The 19,296-nt window shown below is 38.0% G+C and overlaps 1 protein-coding gene across 2 annotated transcripts in view; it reads right to left on the reverse strand.

Annotated features, from left to right (window-relative positions):
* Window positions 1–19,296, reverse strand: part of Kiz (kizuna centrosomal protein) — an 87,326-nt gene that overhangs the window by 48,988 nt on the left and 19,042 nt on the right. For both annotated transcript variants that reach the window (XM_048348712.1, XM_048348711.1), the window contains 2 exons: window positions 11,917–12,562; window positions 10,505–10,769 (listed from right to left, as the gene is read on the reverse strand). In XM_048348712.1, coding sequence (XP_048204669.1) covers window positions 10,505–10,769; window positions 11,917–12,562 — 911 coding nt within the window. The remainder of the gene's footprint in view (window positions 1–10,504; window positions 10,770–11,916; window positions 12,563–19,296) is intronic.

The raw sequence follows: 19,296 nt of genomic DNA on the forward strand, positions 1-19,296 counted from the left end.
TTTTCTAAGATGATCATGTATAACCCCATGTGCAGGATGATTTTTGAGATATGTAATTCTTTCACAACTTTCCTGTCAATCACTCCCTGTGGGCTCATCATAGTGAGGAACCTTATGTTCCAGTTCTCTTAAACTTCAATAAAAGCCTGTGCTGAAGTAGAAGTTTCACCACTGAAAGTCTTTCTATTCTAGTTAGCTATACTATCACTACATTTAAAGCCTTGCCTTAATTTTTCTCCTGAAAGATGCAAAAACTGAGATAGGCTGCACTAACAATATAACTGCTAAAATGTTAGATTTCTTTTTACATTTCAAGAAGCATTCTATCAGTTTTCATCTATTTACTACAATTGAATCATAACCCTTTCTTATATACTATAACTGAGACTTTTTAATTCCCTTTGCTCTGCCTTCTACCCCTTGTCAGTGAACTATCTTATACTGTATTTGGACCCCACTGCTAGCCAATGCTGAGCATCCAGAACTCTGAAGAGTAGTTCCAGCTTTATTCTAGCAAAACCAAAATCTTATCTATTGCCTATAGGGCAATCTAAGCAAAAGAAGGGTTTGAGCCTTAAACTTAGAATATATAGTCTGGGTAGAAAAGATTACTTTAAAACAATCACGCACTGGTTCTGGTTTTTTACATTTTATTCCCAAAGAAGTGTGTGGATTACAATTAATATCATTTAAAATATGCCTAAGACCAGTGAAGTTTCTCAGGTTTAAACAGATAAAGAAGAATACCCAACTGAACAACTCATGGGGGGAGTAAGATAAGGGGAGGGGGGAAAGGGGGAAAGAGGGAGGAGGTAACAAATTGTACAAGAAATGTACCCACTGCCTTACTTATGAAACTGTAACCCCTCTGTACATCACTTTGACAATAAATAATTATTAAAAAATAAACTTCATATATAACTGAACAATAACAACAAAAAAGAATACTCTCATGGGCCAAGCATATAAGAGCCACAACTGCTATAAATTCTAATGAAGCCAAAGCAGATTATTGTCAGTCAAAACTAGAGACACTATTTCAAATTGTGTGGCTTATTAGTTATATGAGGCTATTTAGTACCAACACTAGAGAGAGAAAATCTGTATGGGTCTGCCACCTAAAGGTACACAAATACAACTGAGACCACAGGAGATGCTGACAGAAATACTACCTGCATAAGGATGCAAATTGAGATTTATACAGTGTAACAATCAGCTAGAACTAATCCTTTTACAGAGGTGTAAATGGCTATTGAGAACTGAATTCCAGGCTGCTAGCTTTTATCAAATAGCTACAGATAAATTTTACCCAAGAGCAATGCCCAGCCTCCTAGCTCCAATGATTATTAATAAAAGTGTGATGAAAGTAAGGGTGACTTGTATGTTTTGGTATCATGTTTCCTGGCATAAATCCAAGTGCATAAACCACATCAAGAATTAGTGCCCTGGGAAAATAAAATGAATACAACTATCTCAAGTCTGACATCGGACGGCTGGAACAGCTCTATGTGTGGCCACACTGAAACTTGTATATAGGGTTTTGTTTGCTACACAAAACTAGTATAGAAAGGACAAACACATACATAGTTAAACAGTATTTTTCTTTTAAATGTCTGTTGTACAAACCCTATGTTTTGGTGGCTACCTCAGTCCCCATTGTGCAGCCCCCTGGGTGGTCCCTTCCAGGGGGCCACTTGAAGGGAGCACAATGACCAGAAAAAGGGAAGGAGGGACAGCAACACAAAGGCCAACAGAGCAGGGCGGTCTGCTGCAGGCTGCAGACCAGGGGTCAACAAACAACACAGCTTCTCTTTACCCAAGAAACAAGGGCGCCTTCTCTTTACCTGGAAAACAGTGTGATTAAGCTGACAGCTTGAATTATGGGTTACATTTTGTAGGGTACTGTCAGCGCTAAGGTCTTGTCATTGTAGCAGGGACTGCACAAGCAAAACCCTTGTTTTCCTCCCACTTTGGTCTCCAAGCAGACCTCATCATTCCGTTCCATTCCCATTCTTAGAAACAGCTCCTCCCATTACCGCCCCCCCTCCCGCCCCCGCCTTTTAAAAAAAGTTTCTTAATGAGCAAAGGGAAGGCCTGGGAGAATTTATAATAGATGTTTCCCTCCATCCTTAAATAGAGACAACAAGACTGAACCCATCACATTTCTAGTCACCCACCAAGAATTAGTGGCTGCAGACATGCATTAAGAAATGAGTGTTTTCAGTCCACTCACTTTTTGAAAACTATGGATCCCACACTTAATACAAGGTTTTAACTGGCTGTCTTACAAACTCTATGTTTTGGTGGCTCAGAGGATAAAGATTGGATTTTTTTTTCATTTTGCTTCTCTAGGTTTCTTTGAGTACAGTGCATATGTGTGTAATCATTAAAGTGTTGTGAGTCTCCTCCTGAGATATATCCGTGTTCAGCTGAAGTGATGAAGATAATTCATCTATTTCTATGCTAGCTTTCAACAACAAAGTATTGCTAATACTGCTCTGTAGTGTTCAATGTAAACCTTTTTGTTGATCTGTATTGTTTAATGTAAAACTTTTCTGAAGCTAGCTAGCCCCTGCTGTAAAGTTATGTAGCTTATTTACTCAAGTTGCTTTGAACTTGTTTTGCTCTGTATTGAGCACACCTGTAACACACACCCCCACCCCCCACCCCACCCCCTTTCATCCTCTTTTGCCACCTAGTTGCTAGATAATTTCCAGAAGATCAAGACCCTGACCTGTTGTGACTGACACCTCTTGGAAGTAACCAGCCCCCTGGTTACACCTCTGGAAGTAACAAGCCCCTATAGTTAAGCTAAAGCGAAAATTCCTGTAGTTTGGGGGTATATAAGCAGCTTTCTGAGCTGGCCTGGGACTGCATCTTGAGATCTTGACCTGCAGTCCTGGTGCACCAGTCTAGTATTTTCTCACTCAATAAGATCTTTTTTTTTTTTTTTTTTTTTTTTAAATCTGAGTGTCTCATTGACTGTCGATCCATGAACCCCCACAACACAGCCTAAAATAATCTTGCTTTTGATATCTGTTGAAAAGGGACTTGCAGGGTAAATGTTTTCTACAACTTTATCCCTTTTTCAAATTTAATATAATTGAATCCTATATTTTGGAAGTTTAAAGACACTACAGGTATGTTGTACTATTTTCAAATACTCTGGAAATTATTATAATCAGCTCTATAATTAAACTCTAGAGGGTACTTGTGGTCAAGGTAGAATAACTTTTTTCTGGGGCACAAAGACTGATGTGTTTATGCTACATCTCTCTATAACCCTCGTGTGTGTGTGTGTGTGTGTGTGTGTGTGTGTGTGTGTGTGTGTACTTAACATAAGAAAGGTGGTAGGAGTCTCAGACTGGACAAGTGCAGGTTATACTACTAGAGTGGGTCCAAGGAAAAGAAAAGGCAGAAGGCATGACAGTACTGTCATGAGGCTTACTGAGACTAACTGTAGGGCAAAGGCCTTATAATAGGTGTTGTGGCATAGGCCTGTAATCCTAGCATTAGGGAGGTTGAGACAGAAGAATCCTGAGTTCAAAGCCCAGTCTGGACTACAGAGAAAAACTGTCATAACAAACATTCAAACAAACAAAAAAGATCCTGAAATAAGGTAGCATGTCACTTTCCTAGCAGAAGTAAGTCTCTAAGGAGGCCAATTAACTGGTGAATGGGAATAGGGTCCAGTACAGTCTCCATTGAGGTTCAGTTGGGTATGTCATGCTCCTTCCTGTGTTCTGACCAGAATGAGTTCACCTTTAGGATGACCAGAGAAGGTATCTTCCAAAGGACGAAAAGTTTGGATGCCAACATTTGTCTCCTGATACATGAATATGGCAGAAATTAAATATATGGCCACTGGGGAAAAAAAACATGCTGGTTTATGACTATATTAAAGAGAAGAAGCTGAATCAATTTATTATTCAAATTCTCATTTACCTAAGAAGCTGCTAAAAGAAAGCTACAAAAAAAAATGAAATGCGGACACTAAGAAATCACTATGGATGAATAAACTAATGGTAGGACACAAGCAGGCAGAATCCATGCAAGCAAAAAGTAAAAGCTAGGCAGGGGCTGGTGGTTCATGTCTGTAATCCTAGCTGAGGGAGGCTGAGATTTTAGGATTGCAATTCAAAGCCAGCCCAGGCAGGAAAATGGATGAGGTTCTTATCTTCAATTAACCACCAGAAAACCAGAAGGGGAGCTGTGGCTCAAAGTGGTATAGCACTATCCTTGAGCACCAAAGGTCAGGGACAGTGCCCAGGCTCTGAGTTCAAAGCTCATGGGGGGGGGGAGGGGAAATGGGAGGGAAATGCAAAAGCTAACTGGCTCTCCCAGGTAGAGTTCAGGAACCAGATGAAGCTGTTTCTCTTATCAGTGTCAAAGGTTCAGGGAGTATCAGTACACTCCAATTCCAGGTAACTACACTTTCAAAACAGTAGACATAAATTCCAAGGATGTTCATGATGACAGATGGAAAGAGACAATTATGTCTAACACAGACCCATGTGATAGAAAGCCCAGCTGATTATCAAAGGGAATCAAGGCTCATGACAGTACACTGGAAAGGGATTCAGCTGCTCTGGAAAGCAGAGCTTTTCAGTGATAGAGGAGGCAGAATGTTTGAATCCAGAGAATGTTTTGCAAACCTAGCAGGAAATACTGATATATGCTACTTATTATAAAAAGCAGAAAAAGTCTTACAGTAAGTATAGGTATATAAAAATCAAGGGCTGGGGATATAGCCTAGTGGCAAGAGTGCCTGCCTCGGATACACGAGGCCCTAGGTTCGATTCCCCAGCACCACATATGCAGAAAACGGCCAGAAGCGGCGCTGTGGCTCAAGTGGCAGAGTGCTAGCCTTGAGCGGGAAGAAGCCAGGGACAGTGCTCAGGCCCTGAGTCCAAGGCCCAGGACTGGCCAAAAAAAAAAAAAAAAAAATCAAAACACTAGCTGAAAAGTCCATGATAAAAACAAACCTGTCAAAGCTGTTCACATCTTTTTATTTTTTTCACTTGCTTTTCTCATTTATTTTGTTGTTTTCCAGTCAATAGCTACAGAAGGCACCAAAATTTTCATGAAATATTTTTAATTTATTTAGAATTACTTAATTTTCTTTTTGGAATGCTGGGGATTAAACCCAAAGCCTTTTGCATGTTAATCAGTACTTTACCACTGTCTATATCTCTAGCCCTACTAACATGTTTTGCTTGACAAAATTCTCAATAAAGACTTCTTTGCTAAAATGTGTGAAAGACTAATATGCTCAATCATGGAATAATCAATTCAACTGGACTCTAACTTAAGAACCAATGCAGAAAAGAAGACAAGCTCTAATCTAGCACTGTTTTAAGAAAATTCAAACACAGTCCATCAAAATGATAAGCAAATTAAAATGAATTTATACTAACAAAGGAAACAGAAAAAAAAGCTTTTGAAAGCCATGAAAGACAGGAGATTCAGAATTATTCCTCATATCTCTCTTGTAGGTTAAGATAATAACCTACAAGAACCTACAAATTCTTTCTCCCAACCAGAACTCAAAATAATGAGATTCCATTTAAGAGTACCCCAAACAGATTCAGGCCTCATTTTTTTGCTTAAGATTTAGCTAGTCTTATTCACTTGGCCCATCTGCATATAGTCTTCTCTCATCCAAAAGGCAGCTTTTCCATTCCAGTCATAAAGCTCGGACATCTTTTTTTCAAATACTGCCTTAAAATGAATTTGGCCTTTTATGGCTTGAAAATGTGTATAGCCCAAGTTATGTGTGGTTTGTATTTTTATCTATTAGAAAAGTCCCTAAGTCTTTAAGTGTATCGTTTAACAGTGTTTGCCATTGTGTTTTTAATGAATACTTGGTTTACTATTTGAAACCATGAAAATAAAGTTTCTTTCTTGTATGATTACAAAATAAATAAACTTGGTCTTTCCAGAGTCTGCCACCAACAGCTCAAAGACTGTTCAAAGGTGATAACTGTAAGTTAAAAAGAGAATAAAGGGCCATGGGCCATATGGAGCTGAAGAAGAAATAAAACAGACAACAAAAGGAAGACTGAAAAGGGAAAGTGCTAGGACAAAAGTGCTGTGATCTACCAACCAGCGACAGAGAACAGAAACTAATTCTGCTTACTTATTACTTATAGTGGGATGGGAGATTGAATTCAGGGCCTGACTCAAACTTGCTAGGCAAGGGCTCTACTATTTGAGAGCTACCAACCAATCTTCCTTAGATAGTTTGGTTTTCTCTTTTTCCACTATAGCTCTACCACATCAATCATTCTTGCTTGCATTAACCTAGGTTAATTCTAACATCTGCCCCATCTAAGTCAGTTTTTTGTTTGTTTTGGTGCCAGTCCTGGGGCTTGAATTCAGGGACTGGGTGCTGTCCCTGAGCTATTCATTGTTTTGCTCAAAGTTAATGCTTTATTACTTGAGACACAGCTCCACTTCTGGCTTCTCGGTGGGTAATTGAAGATAAAAGTCTCATGGACTTTCCTGCCCAGGCTGGCTTCAAACCACAATCCTCAGATCTCAGCCTCCTGAGTAGCAAGGATTACAAGCCGGAGCAACAGGCATTTCGCCCAAGTCTGGTTTTGTTGCTTGCAATGACTTATCTTTTTTAGCTAACTAGAATACTTTGTAATTTTCTGTTGCAAAACAGATATGATATGCTAAGTAAACAGACCTTCAGAGTAAGACTTCATGCTTATCTGGTTAGTTGAGTGTTTATTGTTTGTTGTAGCTGTCAATGCAGGCATCAGAAGCTAACATTTCCTTTGGTATTCTTGTTTTTGTTTCCCCACTGACACTGGTTTTTCCTATAGACAATTTCCTCAACAAAATCTGATGCATTCCCATCAGTATACTAGATAGGAGTGGGAAGTCATGGGGGAATGGGAGTGTTTTACACTTCAATGACTAGATCTCAGTCATTTAGTGCCCTTTTACAAGCACTTCTCAGTCATCCCATCCCATTTGCTCTAGGTCATCCATGTTCTTCTGACTGATGCCAGCAGCCTATGGTGAGATTGTTAACAAAGGCTAGAATTCAAGCTGGCCAACAAAAACTTCTCTTAACATCTCTACAAACAGTGTGTGATAATGACTATGATTCTCATTTACTTTGCTTTTGACTAGGTCTCAAGACAATTTCCCTAAAAACCAGGCTAAGAAATTTCAGAAATATAAACCAAAATAAGGACAAAGAAAATGTGTTTTCTATTACTGTGACCAAATACCTGAAAAAAGCAACTTAAGGGAGGAAGTATTTATTTTGACTCACAGTTTCAGAAGGTTCAGCCTGTGGTCCCTTGGCTCTATGTTTCTGTACCTGCAGTAATGCAGTATGTCACAGTGGAAGAAGCATGTAGCAGACATAAATCACCCCATGGCAGACAGGAAGTAGAAAGAATGCCTAGGAAGCTGGCTTTCTCCTTTTTCCCCTTTTATTCTATCTAGTCCCAGCCTATGGAATGGTATCACCTTCATCAGAGCAGGTCCTTCCCTTTAGTTAATCCTAAGTGTCTCTGAAATACCTTCAGAGATGCTTCTAGAGGTGTGCTTTACTAATCTCCTAAGTACTTCTCAATCCAATTGAGTTGACAATCAAGATTAACCATCACAGGAATGCCTAGGTTTCCCAGAACAAAACAGTTAACAGAGGCACAGGCAAGAATGACATGCCAGGCAGAACACTAAGAGTACCGATAACTGCACCTAGTAGCATTATGTTACTTTTTCTGAAAGTACAATGTACAACCTTACTTTGGGAACAAAGGCTAGAAACTATATGAAGACAGAAGGGTTCGGGCACTATCTATGTTGAGAGAGCAGAGGTCATGATTATGATGAACCAGTGATTGCACGTTAGAAAATAGTAAGCTGAGAACAGACCCAGGAAGGCATCATATCTGAAGAAATAATCAACTTATAAATATACTTTTGCTTTCCTATAAAGTAAATTTGGGGTAGGTTGTAAGAGAACACTGCTCTAACTTATTATTCTAAGCCATATGATTTCCAGCAGCAAATCTTTCTAGATTTACATAATAACTCCCTTCCTATATGTAACTTTTAAAAAAGGGATAAATTAAATTCACTGGATATGCTTCAATCTATTTTCACACTTTTATGACTCTTAGAAACCAAGACTTCCATTTCACTTAGTTTGAAAAGCTGCATTACATCCTACTTTTAGTAACACGCTAGGCAGAGAAAGAACAAAGCAACCTTGCAAATACTTGGTTCAAGTTTGAAGGAACATACATAGCATGTCATTAGTTTATCTGAGTCTGAAAGGCTCTTCTTTTTCTAATTAACCTAATTTCTACCCTGAGCTTCTTATTTAACCTTACAAAATATTATCTTTGATGATACTTTATCTAGGCAATAGAGAGTTATGGGGGAGTAGCAGTTAATAATGCTGATTCTGGACCAGATAACCATGTTCCAAGTACATCAAAATTACTTTGTGACTGTTACTTAATCTGTGTTTACATTTCCTCACCTATAAGGTGAGGCTATGTGAAGCTATTTCCTCACCTATAAGGCTATGCAGGGGTTTAACCATTATGACTGTGATTTCAGTGGGAGAAAATAAGAAGATTAAGAATATGAATTCTGGCACCAGACTTCCAGTTTGGACCCTAAGGGTACCAGTGACTAGTTTTTTAACCTAGGATAGTTTATTTAATCCTCTTAAACTCCACTCCAAACATTAGATGGCAACTGTAGCACAACTCCTATTTCTCTGAAGATTCTCAGACTTTGCTGGTTTCTTCTGATTATTTCTGCTCTAGAAAATGGAATCATGTTTGTATGCTTTTGGGGAGGTGGAGGGGGTGGGGGAGTTGGGAGATGTAACCTGTACTTGGACTTGAACTTAGGGCCTGAGCGCTGTCCCTCAGCTTTGCCCACTCAAGGGTGGCACTCTACCACTTATGCCACAGCTTTTTAGTGCCTAATTGGAGATAGTCTCACGGAGACTTTCTTGCCTAGGCTGTTTAGAACCAAGATCTTCAGATCTCAGCCTCCTGTGAGGTTAAGATTGCAGGCATGAGCCACCAGTGCCCAAGGGCTTTCTTATTTATATTCACTCTTTAGCAATCTTCTTAAGTCAGATTTATAAATTCATTTCTCTAGTTCTGACCTTTCTCTGATTTTCTGATTTGGAGAAATCTGTTTACTCAGCATTTATACTTCAATGTAAAAAAGGTATCTCACGCATAACATACTAAGATTTATATTTGGATTGTCTTTCCCTTAAATCAATGTCTTCTATGAGGGCCTTATCTTAGTAACTAATTTAGTGAATACCCTCCTAGTCACACTGCCATTAAATCTTATAGCCATTCTTCTGCTCCTTTTCTCATATAACCCACATCCAATCTCTGACTAATACTGCTGGTTCTTCATAAAAGTTTATCTAGGATCTGCCACTTCTTGCCACTAGTGATGATACCCTAGTCCAAATAACATTTCTTCCCTGGATTATTATAATATTCTCCAAACAGATCTCTTTACTTCCATCTTTCTCCCAGTTTATTTTCCATTAAGCAACCATTTTCTTTAAAGTACAATTCAAAGTTCTGCCTGCAGTCTATAGGATCCATCACGATAGGGACTGCTGACAGTCTCTCACTCCACCTTTTCCCTCTCTTCACGTCTTCTGGTCCTGCTATATTGTCCTCTTTGCTGTTTTTAGAAACACCAAGTATGCTTTCACTGCACAGCCTCTGTACTGTGGTTCCCTTTGCTCTTCTTCAAAATATATCCTATACCTCTCCCAAATATGGGAGGAGAAGCAGGAAATGAAAATGGAGAAACAAATAAATATACCATGATGAGAAAAGAAATGACAAAAAAGAGCAGATTAAGTGGATAGAGAAGGTATGAACACAATTAAATAGATTTTTTTTAATGCTTGGTGATAGGGATGGGTAGATAACTTGAAACTTTAATCAAGGATTATTTGGATATAATAATATAAACTATCAACCATTACAATTCAAAGATATTATTTTAAAAGGTACTACTTTTAAAGGCTACTTATAAGCCAGACATTTGTGGCTTACACCCAAAATCTGTCCAAGCAGAAAAAAGCCTGTGACTCTTATCTCCAATTGACCACCAAAAGCTCAAAGTAGAGAAATGGCTCAAGCAGTAGAATGCTAGCTAGTCTTGGGCAAAAAGAAGCTCAGAAATAGAGCCCAGCCCAGGGCCTAAGTTCAAGCCCTAGAACTGGCACATACACAAAAAAATGCTACTTGATAAAAGAAAAAAAGGAAAGAAGGAAAGAAAAAGAAGAGGAAAAAAGTAAGTAGAAGGAAAGAAAAAGAAGCAAAATCAGATCTTATCTGAAAGGCTACTTATAAGACTTAAGAAGCCCTTACCCAGTCATGGCCAAGTGCTCAATAAAATTATCCTAGTAATTCGGTTTCTAAAAATGTACACAACTGAAAACAGAGTAAAAGAGAAAAGGAAAACAACAGCTTACTGTCTTGTTGGTAAGTCAGTAGAGGATTCCTTTTTTGGATCACAATTCTTGTTTTCAGTGGATAGGACATTATTTTCTTGCTTGGAATCTTCTCTCTTCATTTTGTCACCTCGAAATGGCTGTGGTTCTAGATTCTCCAAAAACGAGTCATTTTCACTTAGAGAGATGGTAAGGTCATTGCTACTACATGAACTTTCTTCTTCCTGTTCTTCCAGCATTTTTATGAAGGGCCTTTGTGACTTTGGGGACCCATGGGCAAGATGATCTGTAAGAGGAAAAATGAAGAGATTACTGATCACTAACTAAAGGGACAATTGAGATAACATAGAGAAAAAAATATTCATCAGTTAAAAACATAAACAATTTACAACTAATTTGAATATTTAAAACATGGGCAAGGGGCAGGACTCAAGTGGTAGAGTATCTGCCTAACAAGCATGAGGCGCTGAGTTAAAGTCCCAGTACCAGCAAAAACAAACAAAACAAAAGACACATACCTAAAAAGCCCCAAAGTATCTTTTGTGTGTATGGTGCTAGGGATGAAGCCTAGGGCCTTATGTGTTAAACATGTACTCCACCACTGAGCTACACTCCCATCCCTTCAAAATATTTGGCATTACTGGCCCAAGCCCATAACCCTAACTAGCTACTCAGGAGGCTGAGATCTGAGAATAATGGTTCAAAGCCTGTGCAGGCAAGAAAGTCCATGGGACTCTTATCTCCAATTAACCACCAGAAGGGCCAGAAGTGACAGAGTGGTAATTTTCAGCTCAGCAAAGAAAAAAAAAATAATAGCACCCATGCCTTGAGTGCAAGCTCTGAGACTGGCATAAAAAATTCTTTTAAATATTTTAATGTGTGTGCACACACCCACCCACACCCTTGAACTCAAGGCCTCATGCTCTGGTAAGAGGAATCACAACAGATGTTCCACTACTTGAACCAAACATCAACTTCCTGCTTTTTGCTGGTTAATTGGAGAGTCTCTTAGGCTCTTTGCCCAGGCTGACTTCAAATCTTGACCTTCACATCTTAGCCTCCTGAGTAGTCAGGATTATACACTTGAGCCATCAGAGCCTACCTAAAATATTTTTAATAGTAATTTTTAAAAATCAGCTCATTTTCAAAAATATTTCCTTGGACATATTTAAGAACTGATTAGAATGAAATGCACTGACAAAGTTATTGTTGTTGCTATTATTATTACTATTATTATTTCTGGTGGTATTGGTATTGAACTCAGTACTTTGTGCTTGCTAGGCAAATGTTCTACCACTTAAGCCACACAATTACCCCTCATTATGTTGTTTTTTGACAGAGATAAAATTAAAGCATAGTTTGTAAGATTACCACCACCCAGAAAAAGCACTAACAAAAATCAGCAAACAAACTCAGCCAGCCTCTTATCCCACCTGAGAAACCTTCCCAGGCAGAATGCTTTTCTTGAGACCACTTATTTTCAGATGCACAGTGTTCTGAAACTGATATTGCAGAGACTGGCGGGCAGGTTCTTTCTTCCTTAACTTCAGTATGTTTTTGTGTCAGTATTTCTCCCTCTGATCCCTCTGATCTGCTAGAACTGTCACACTTTAAATCAGTGGTTCTGTTCTTGGGACTTAATCTTTCCTGTAACGAGGAATGGAGTTCGGAGGACTTTTTGCTTTCAGATAAATTATTCTTGCTATGGCATGTGCTGCTTCCTATCTGTAAGCAATGAGTTTGTTCCTCCTCAGACAATAAACTGGCTGTGACTGGCATTTTCTCACCAATCTGAAGAGATGTCTTTCCATCTATTTTGTCAGTCTTATTTAAGTACTGTGTGTCACTATTAGTTTGTACTACATAGCTGTCTGTCACATTACTGCTCTGGGCTGTCTGTTGGTGTGAATGTGGGTCAGGAATTGAAAAGTTCTTTGTGGGTTGGGGAGATTTCTGCTCTGTACTGAAATCTCCGATGCTTGAAATGGCTGACATCTGGCGACCCATAAAGACTGTTGCTGGTTGATACAACCCTCTTGACATGGATGTCCCCAACTTGATTCCTGTCTGTATCACCTCCTGTAAAAAGACAGGGAAGTATACAACATGTGAACAGTTACGTTGTTTTAAAAAATAAAAGGAGGTAAAAGGAAGTATTACCATGAAATCAGCACCCACCTTGTTTGATAAAACAAATGAATGTTCTCGATGCAACTGAACTATATTATTAAAATTAAACTGATATATTTTATTACATAATTTGCCAAATAAAAATAAACAAAAAGCTTTTATTTCTAAAAGCATGCCATAGAACCATGGAGGAACTGAAGTAGTTACTCTATCTAGAGTTCTTCCTTCCATCTTATTACCTGGATTTGTCTGTGGTTCTAGACTCTCTAAAGTCAGATAATTTTCACTTACAGACCATGGAGCTACAGAGGCACCAAACCAAGCAAAAATAGGTAAGGAGAGAATACCAAGGACTATTGGAGGTTTCAAAATTCTACTACTATTAGTATTAGGAAAACGTCCAAGGTTGGACATGGTGGTAGATGGCTATAATCCTAGAACTCAGGAGACAAGTAGAAGGATCATGAATTCAAAGCCAGCCTGGACTAGTCAGTGCCTCAAAAACAAAACTCAATGAAAGAATGAGAGAAGGGGTAAATCCTAAATTTGTAGTCAGACTATAAATATCAGTTTTCCTAAGTAACCTCAAAAATTTATAGCAATTTAAAATTACTGTCATGTCTTTGGGAAAAATAAGCATAGTCAGTTAGGGAAAAAGGAAAGGAGGGAAAGGAAAAAGGAGAGGGAAGGAGAGAGCAGAGAGAAGAAAAGAAAGGAAATGTGATTCAGAGAGGGAAAGGGAGGGATGAAGAGGGTCAGCAGCTTGAATAAAGGAAATGGTGAAAAGCAGACTCAGAAGTAACAAGCATGAAGCCTTCTGAAAGTTAAATACTTTTCTTCAAAAGCACTTTCATGGAAATAAGAGCATTTATTTCACAGAGGCATATAGATAGGGAGATATGATGTCTTTGCAGATGAAAAAACTGAGGCCCAAATAATGAGAGAAAAATCACACACACACAGAGATAAAATGATCCAAGTCTTGCTTCCCTTCATACTGTTTCCTCTATTTGCAAAATAAAATAAGACAGCCTTGAAGTCAACAAATGAACAGAGATGACAGAAAAAAATGATAGAATAAGGACCTCTGAAAAATTCTTTGAAAATTCTCTGCTCCATAAAAGAGATAACACCCCAAAATTTTTTCAATAACTTTTCAGAACTCTGAAAAATTACCAGGCTTGTAGCAATCTTGGAAGTGTGTGCATGTGTGTGAGTATGTGAGTGTGTATAAAGAAAAACAGCAAATCTTGATAGGAACAGTGAGCTCATGGTACTCTAATCCCTCACTTCACCCACTGCTCCCTTCACAACCTGTACTCACAAGAAGAGAGAAAAATGGGTAACTTTCCTGTCTGGCAGTTCTTTGGGAAACTCATGTAAAATAAAAAACAAAAACAAAAAAAACCTTGTCTTTGTTTGATGAAGTTAGGTGCTTACTCAGTACAAATAACTTTTTTGTCCTTGGACAAGTTTGTTGAAATTGTCCTAACACAAAAGCTGCAAAAGGTAGTGGTTAAAATTCAGGGCAAACAGTAGGCTAACAAAAACTTAAAGGAAAAGCTGAAGGAAATACTCATTGGAGGGAGGGTTCTGAAAAGCTCCCAGAATATTCCTAGAAATCTAAAGAGCCATCTACAAATGCAGGACCATGGACATGCTCAGGAAATGGTTCCATGAATTTCTAAGCTCTCATCTCTGGCTTGATTTAAGGCTCTGCAAAAGTAGGAACTGTAGGTTAAGGGGAAGATATAAATTTGCCAGCTGAGTACTTAAAGTGTATGCCACATATACCAATAGCCTCTTGGCAAAAACAGAATTCTAGTTCCAAGTATGTAAAGAAAGCTCTGTCTACTCATTACCTGTTTACTTAGTCTATGGGACGGAAACTTTAATGACTAATTAGTTCAAGTCACTAAACAACAAAGCAACAAATTCTAGTGGGGAAGAATTTGATTTTCTGAACTGTTACATTTTATTATTTAATTGTTCAAGCTTCAACAAAAAATAATCAAAAAGAAAAAGAAAACAGGAAACTCTAGTTCTCACATAGGGCAGGGGGAAAAAAAAATCAACAGAAATTGTCCATGAGAAGTTAAAGTAGTAACTATAGTAAATACAGTCAAATGAGGAAACCATGTCTAAAGAACTAAGATATCTTTTTTGGTAGTTAATTGGAGATAAGAGTCTCATGGACTTTCCTGCCCAGGCGGAATTCCAACCATGATCTTCAAATCTCAGCTTCCTGAGTAGCTAAGATTACAGGCGTGCAGCACACAGCAAGAGAAATTAAAGACTTCCTAAGCTTTTTTTCAAACCATGAATATTAAAAGTACATTGTTTCAAAGTAAAGTACTGGTCAAGATATATCTATTTTATAATTACAATAATTTCACATTGATTGATATATTCTTATTTCCATCTTTCCCCCACTAAAAATAAATTTGAAATTAAATTTTAAAATAAAAATAATTTTTAAATCAAGAGTTTGTTAATTAAATCATTTAACTTCTCATAGGTCTACGCAAATTTTCTACTTCTTTTTGGTTAACTTTGATAGCACCATTCTAAGAATATGTCCAGTTTCTCTAGATGGCCTAATTTGTTGACATAGATTTTTTTTAAAGATTTCCCTTATAATCTTTTATATTCTAAAAGGTCAGTAACAAAATACCAACTGACATTTCTAATTTAAAAATGTTGAGTCTTCTTGTTTTCCTGGCAAATCTAACGAGTTGTCAACCTGTTGATTCTTTTCAAAGAAATAACTAATTTTTATTTCCTCTCTTACATTTTTATTCCCTTATTCATCTCGGCTTTATTCATTGGTTGTTTTTGTTCTGCTTTGGACTCTGTTTTCTTTTTAAAAATAATCTGTGGGTATAAGCCTGAGTTTATCATAGTTGACTTGAGCTTTACTGATGTATGAGTTCATGATTTTCATCTAACTTGGAAAGTTTTGTTCTTTTCCTTGTCATTCCACCATAAATCTTCTGGTCCCTTTCTCTTGCTCCTTTCTTTTTGAGAATATCTCTCTCTCTCTCTCTCTCTCTCTCTCTCTCTCTCTCTCTCTCTCTCTCTCTCTCTCTCTTTCCTTTCCTTCCCCTCCCCCCGTGTGTGTACATATATACATACATATATGTCTGTGTACATATGTATGTATGTACATATATGTATGTATACACACATATATGTGGTTATACCCTCCCCTTCCGCAGGTCAGCCATTCCTCTAAGGCTAGCCATTCAAATTTTCAAATTTTCTTTTTATGCTACTATAAATAATGCTGCAATAGACAAATTATATTTCTCCTATTTTGAACTAGAGCTATTTCTAGGGAATAGGTGACCAGAGCTGGACTATTAGCACAAAGTATATGAGTACATTAATTATGATGGTCAGTCACTGCCAGATTTCTTTTCAAAAATGATTCTAGACATTAACTCACTTTTTGACTGCATAGCGTGTCTTTTTTTTTTTTTTTTTTGGCCAGTCCTGGGCCGTCAACTCAGGGCCTGAGCACTGTCCCTGGCTTCTTTTTTGCTCAAGGCTAGCACTCTGCCACTTGAGCCACAGCGCCCCTTCTGGCCATTTTCTGTATATGTGGTGCTGAGGAATCGAACCCAGGGCCTCATGTATACGAGGCAAGCACTCTTGCCACTAGGCCATATTCCCAGCCCCCATAGCATGTCTTTTAAAAAATGCATTCTGTAACTTATCTTGCAGGGTAAAAACCACCATAAAGTCAATTCATTATGAGTTGTTATCATCAAGTGACATTATTACCATTGAATGTAAGTACATAAGTTAAGAATAAGAAATCATTATTTGTCCTCATATGAAAGTTCTCTAGCCCTCTGTATCATCATCATTAAAGGAATAAAACAGTATTTTCCACAAAATGCTAAAAGATGGAAAGTTTTGTTCTTTTACTAGACACATCTCATTTCAGTCCTGATTGTGAGAATTTGCTGACAATAAATGAAAGTGGAATTAAATGAAAGAGGAATTAAAAGATCATTATCATGGTATATTAGTTTGGTGGGCTGCCTTCACAAAATGAAAGATGCTAAAATGACTTAACTTTCCCCCTATCTTTTTTTATTTTTGGTCCCAGTACTAGGTCTTGAACTCAGAGCCTGAGCACTGCCCTTTAGCTTTTTTGCTCAAAGATAGTGGTCCAGTTCTGGCTTTTTGCTGGTTAACTGAAGATAAGATTTCACACACTGCCTGGACTAGCTCTGAACTGTAATATTCATATATCAGTCTCTTGAATAGCTATAATTAAAGGTATGATCCACCAGCTAATTTTTCCCCTTATGTAACTTTCAACCCCATCGACCCACAAAACATGCACTTATGAATGCAAATTTCTATATCTGCCACTAACTTCCAGTATTTGCCTAGTCCAATGCTACATAAAAGGTTCTTTTTTTCCTTTTTTTTTTCCTTTTGTCAGTCCTGGGGCTTGAACTCAGAGCACTGGAGCACTGGTTCAAGTCTGGGGCTTGAACCCTGGGTTTTCCTTGAGGCTTTTATTGTTTAAGGCTAGCATTCTACCACTGAAACCACAGCTCCACTTACAGTCTTTTTGGGTGGTTTATTAGAGATAAGAGTCTCATGGGCTTTCCTGTCTGGGCTGGCTTTGAATCATGATTCTCAGAACTCAGCCTTCTGAGTAGCTAGGATTACAGCTATGAGTCACAGATGTCCAGCAAAAAGTAATTTTTTTAAACATATTGTGTTTCTTCCAATCTTGACTTGAGATCAAAGCTAACTTTCTTCAAGAAAAGGCCCTTTCCACCACATTTCTAACTATTGTTTTGTTTTATTTATTAGTCTCTAGATCAAAATAAATTTAAGAAGACTCCAAACTAGTCTGGACTTTGAGTCCTTCTAGCTCTACTACTTACCATTCTGTGATCTGGGGACAGGTATTTAACTTTTTGTTTGTTTGAGACAGGATCTTTCTATAATAGCCTAGGCTTATTTTCAACTATGTTCTTACCTCAGCCTCAGCTCCCAAGTGTTAGAATTATAGGCAAGCACCACAATTAAGTAATACTTCAGTGTGTTCTATGTCTGTGTTTGTGCATACATAAATCTTTAGAACTGTGTCTGAAAAGTATTAAAACCAACATGAATGTTGACTATGGATCTGAGCTACATTCCCCACCAGCTACTTGGAAGGAACCCCAGAAGCAAAGAGAATCTGTCTTCTGAAATTAGGCATATACCTTGCTCAAAGAGAACAGCTATCACCTCTTTCTCCTTTTATATTGGTAGGCTATTATCCCTCACCATTATCAGTCACTTGTCATTATAACAATTATTGTTCCTTCTGTCTACTCTGATGCTTATTTCCCCAGTTTTATCCTGTGCTGCACTGCCAGTCTCGTCTCTCTGCAGCTGTATGCTTGTGCTGGAACTGCTCTGCTCCCAAGGCCTTCTTTTATCTACTCTAACACACACATGCATGGACACATGCATTCATAATCATTCCAAGTACTGAAATTTTATGATGTACCTGTCCAAGTTCATTTGTTACAATATCCTCAATAAGCTCTTTAGATTTCTGCCTGACTAGCCAACTATCTTCTGGCCTTTCTTCTTCTACTCCTTTATTCCTATCTCCCACCCCTACAATGTCCATATATTCCTATGACCTGTGTCCTACTCATCCTTTGATGCCTACTCGAACACCATCTTCTTTACCAAGGTTTGTGTCACTTAGTGCAGAGGAAGCAGTCTCATTTTCCTCCATGTAGCTCATGCCTGTTCTCCGTAACACTATCCTGTCCATCAGAAAGGCTGTTTTGTGAGAAGTACCTTGAAGGCAAGAATTGTGACATTACAGAGGGACCTACTGTAGCTTCTCAAACACAACAGTTATTCAGTAACTATACTAAATTCAATCTACTATGTATGCAACAGGAAAATCCTTAAGACCAATAATCCCGGGCACAGAGACTAATTCAAGTGATTGTCTAAAGAAGAAGATCTTAAATTTTCAATAAAAAATACAAGCTAGGGGGCTGGGGATATGGCCTAGTGGCAAGAGTGCTCAACTCTCATACATGAAGCCCTCGGTTCAATTCCCCAGCACTACATATACAGAAAATGGCCAGAAGTGGCGCTGTGGCTCAAGTGGCAGAGTGCTAGCCTTGAGCAAAATGAAGCCAGGGACAGTGCTCAGGCCCTGAGTCCAAGACCCAGGACTGGCCAAAAAAAAAAAAAAAAAAAAAAATACAAGCTAATGCATATGAAAAGGACTTACTTGGAAAACAATATTAATAATTGGTTTTGTTATAGTTTTGCTGTAGTGTATTTACCTTTTAATTGAGCATTAATGAAAAATTTTAAAGGCAAGATATAAGTTTCTCCAAATATTATCTACTTGATTTCTACATACAGTCAATAGGTAAAGCTTTTAAGAGGGTACCTTTCTGCATAAAGAAAATATTTCTATTTTATTAAATGAAGACTCCATAACTATGTACAAGGTAAGGAATCGGTAGTGCAAATAGAAAGAAAAAACACACTCCAATTTTACTTAAGTATCATTGACACTGTCATACTAAGAATGTATCTACCAGAAATGGTATACAGAGAACAAACTAGTTGGTAGATTAAAAACATATCAATTATTTTAGGACCAAACGTCAAACAGAAAAACTGCATGG

Source organism: Perognathus longimembris, chromosome 6, assembly GCF_023159225.1.
Source record: "Perognathus longimembris pacificus isolate PPM17 chromosome 6, ASM2315922v1, whole genome shotgun sequence".
Lineage (NCBI taxonomy): Eukaryota > Metazoa > Chordata > Mammalia > Rodentia > Heteromyidae > Perognathus > Perognathus longimembris.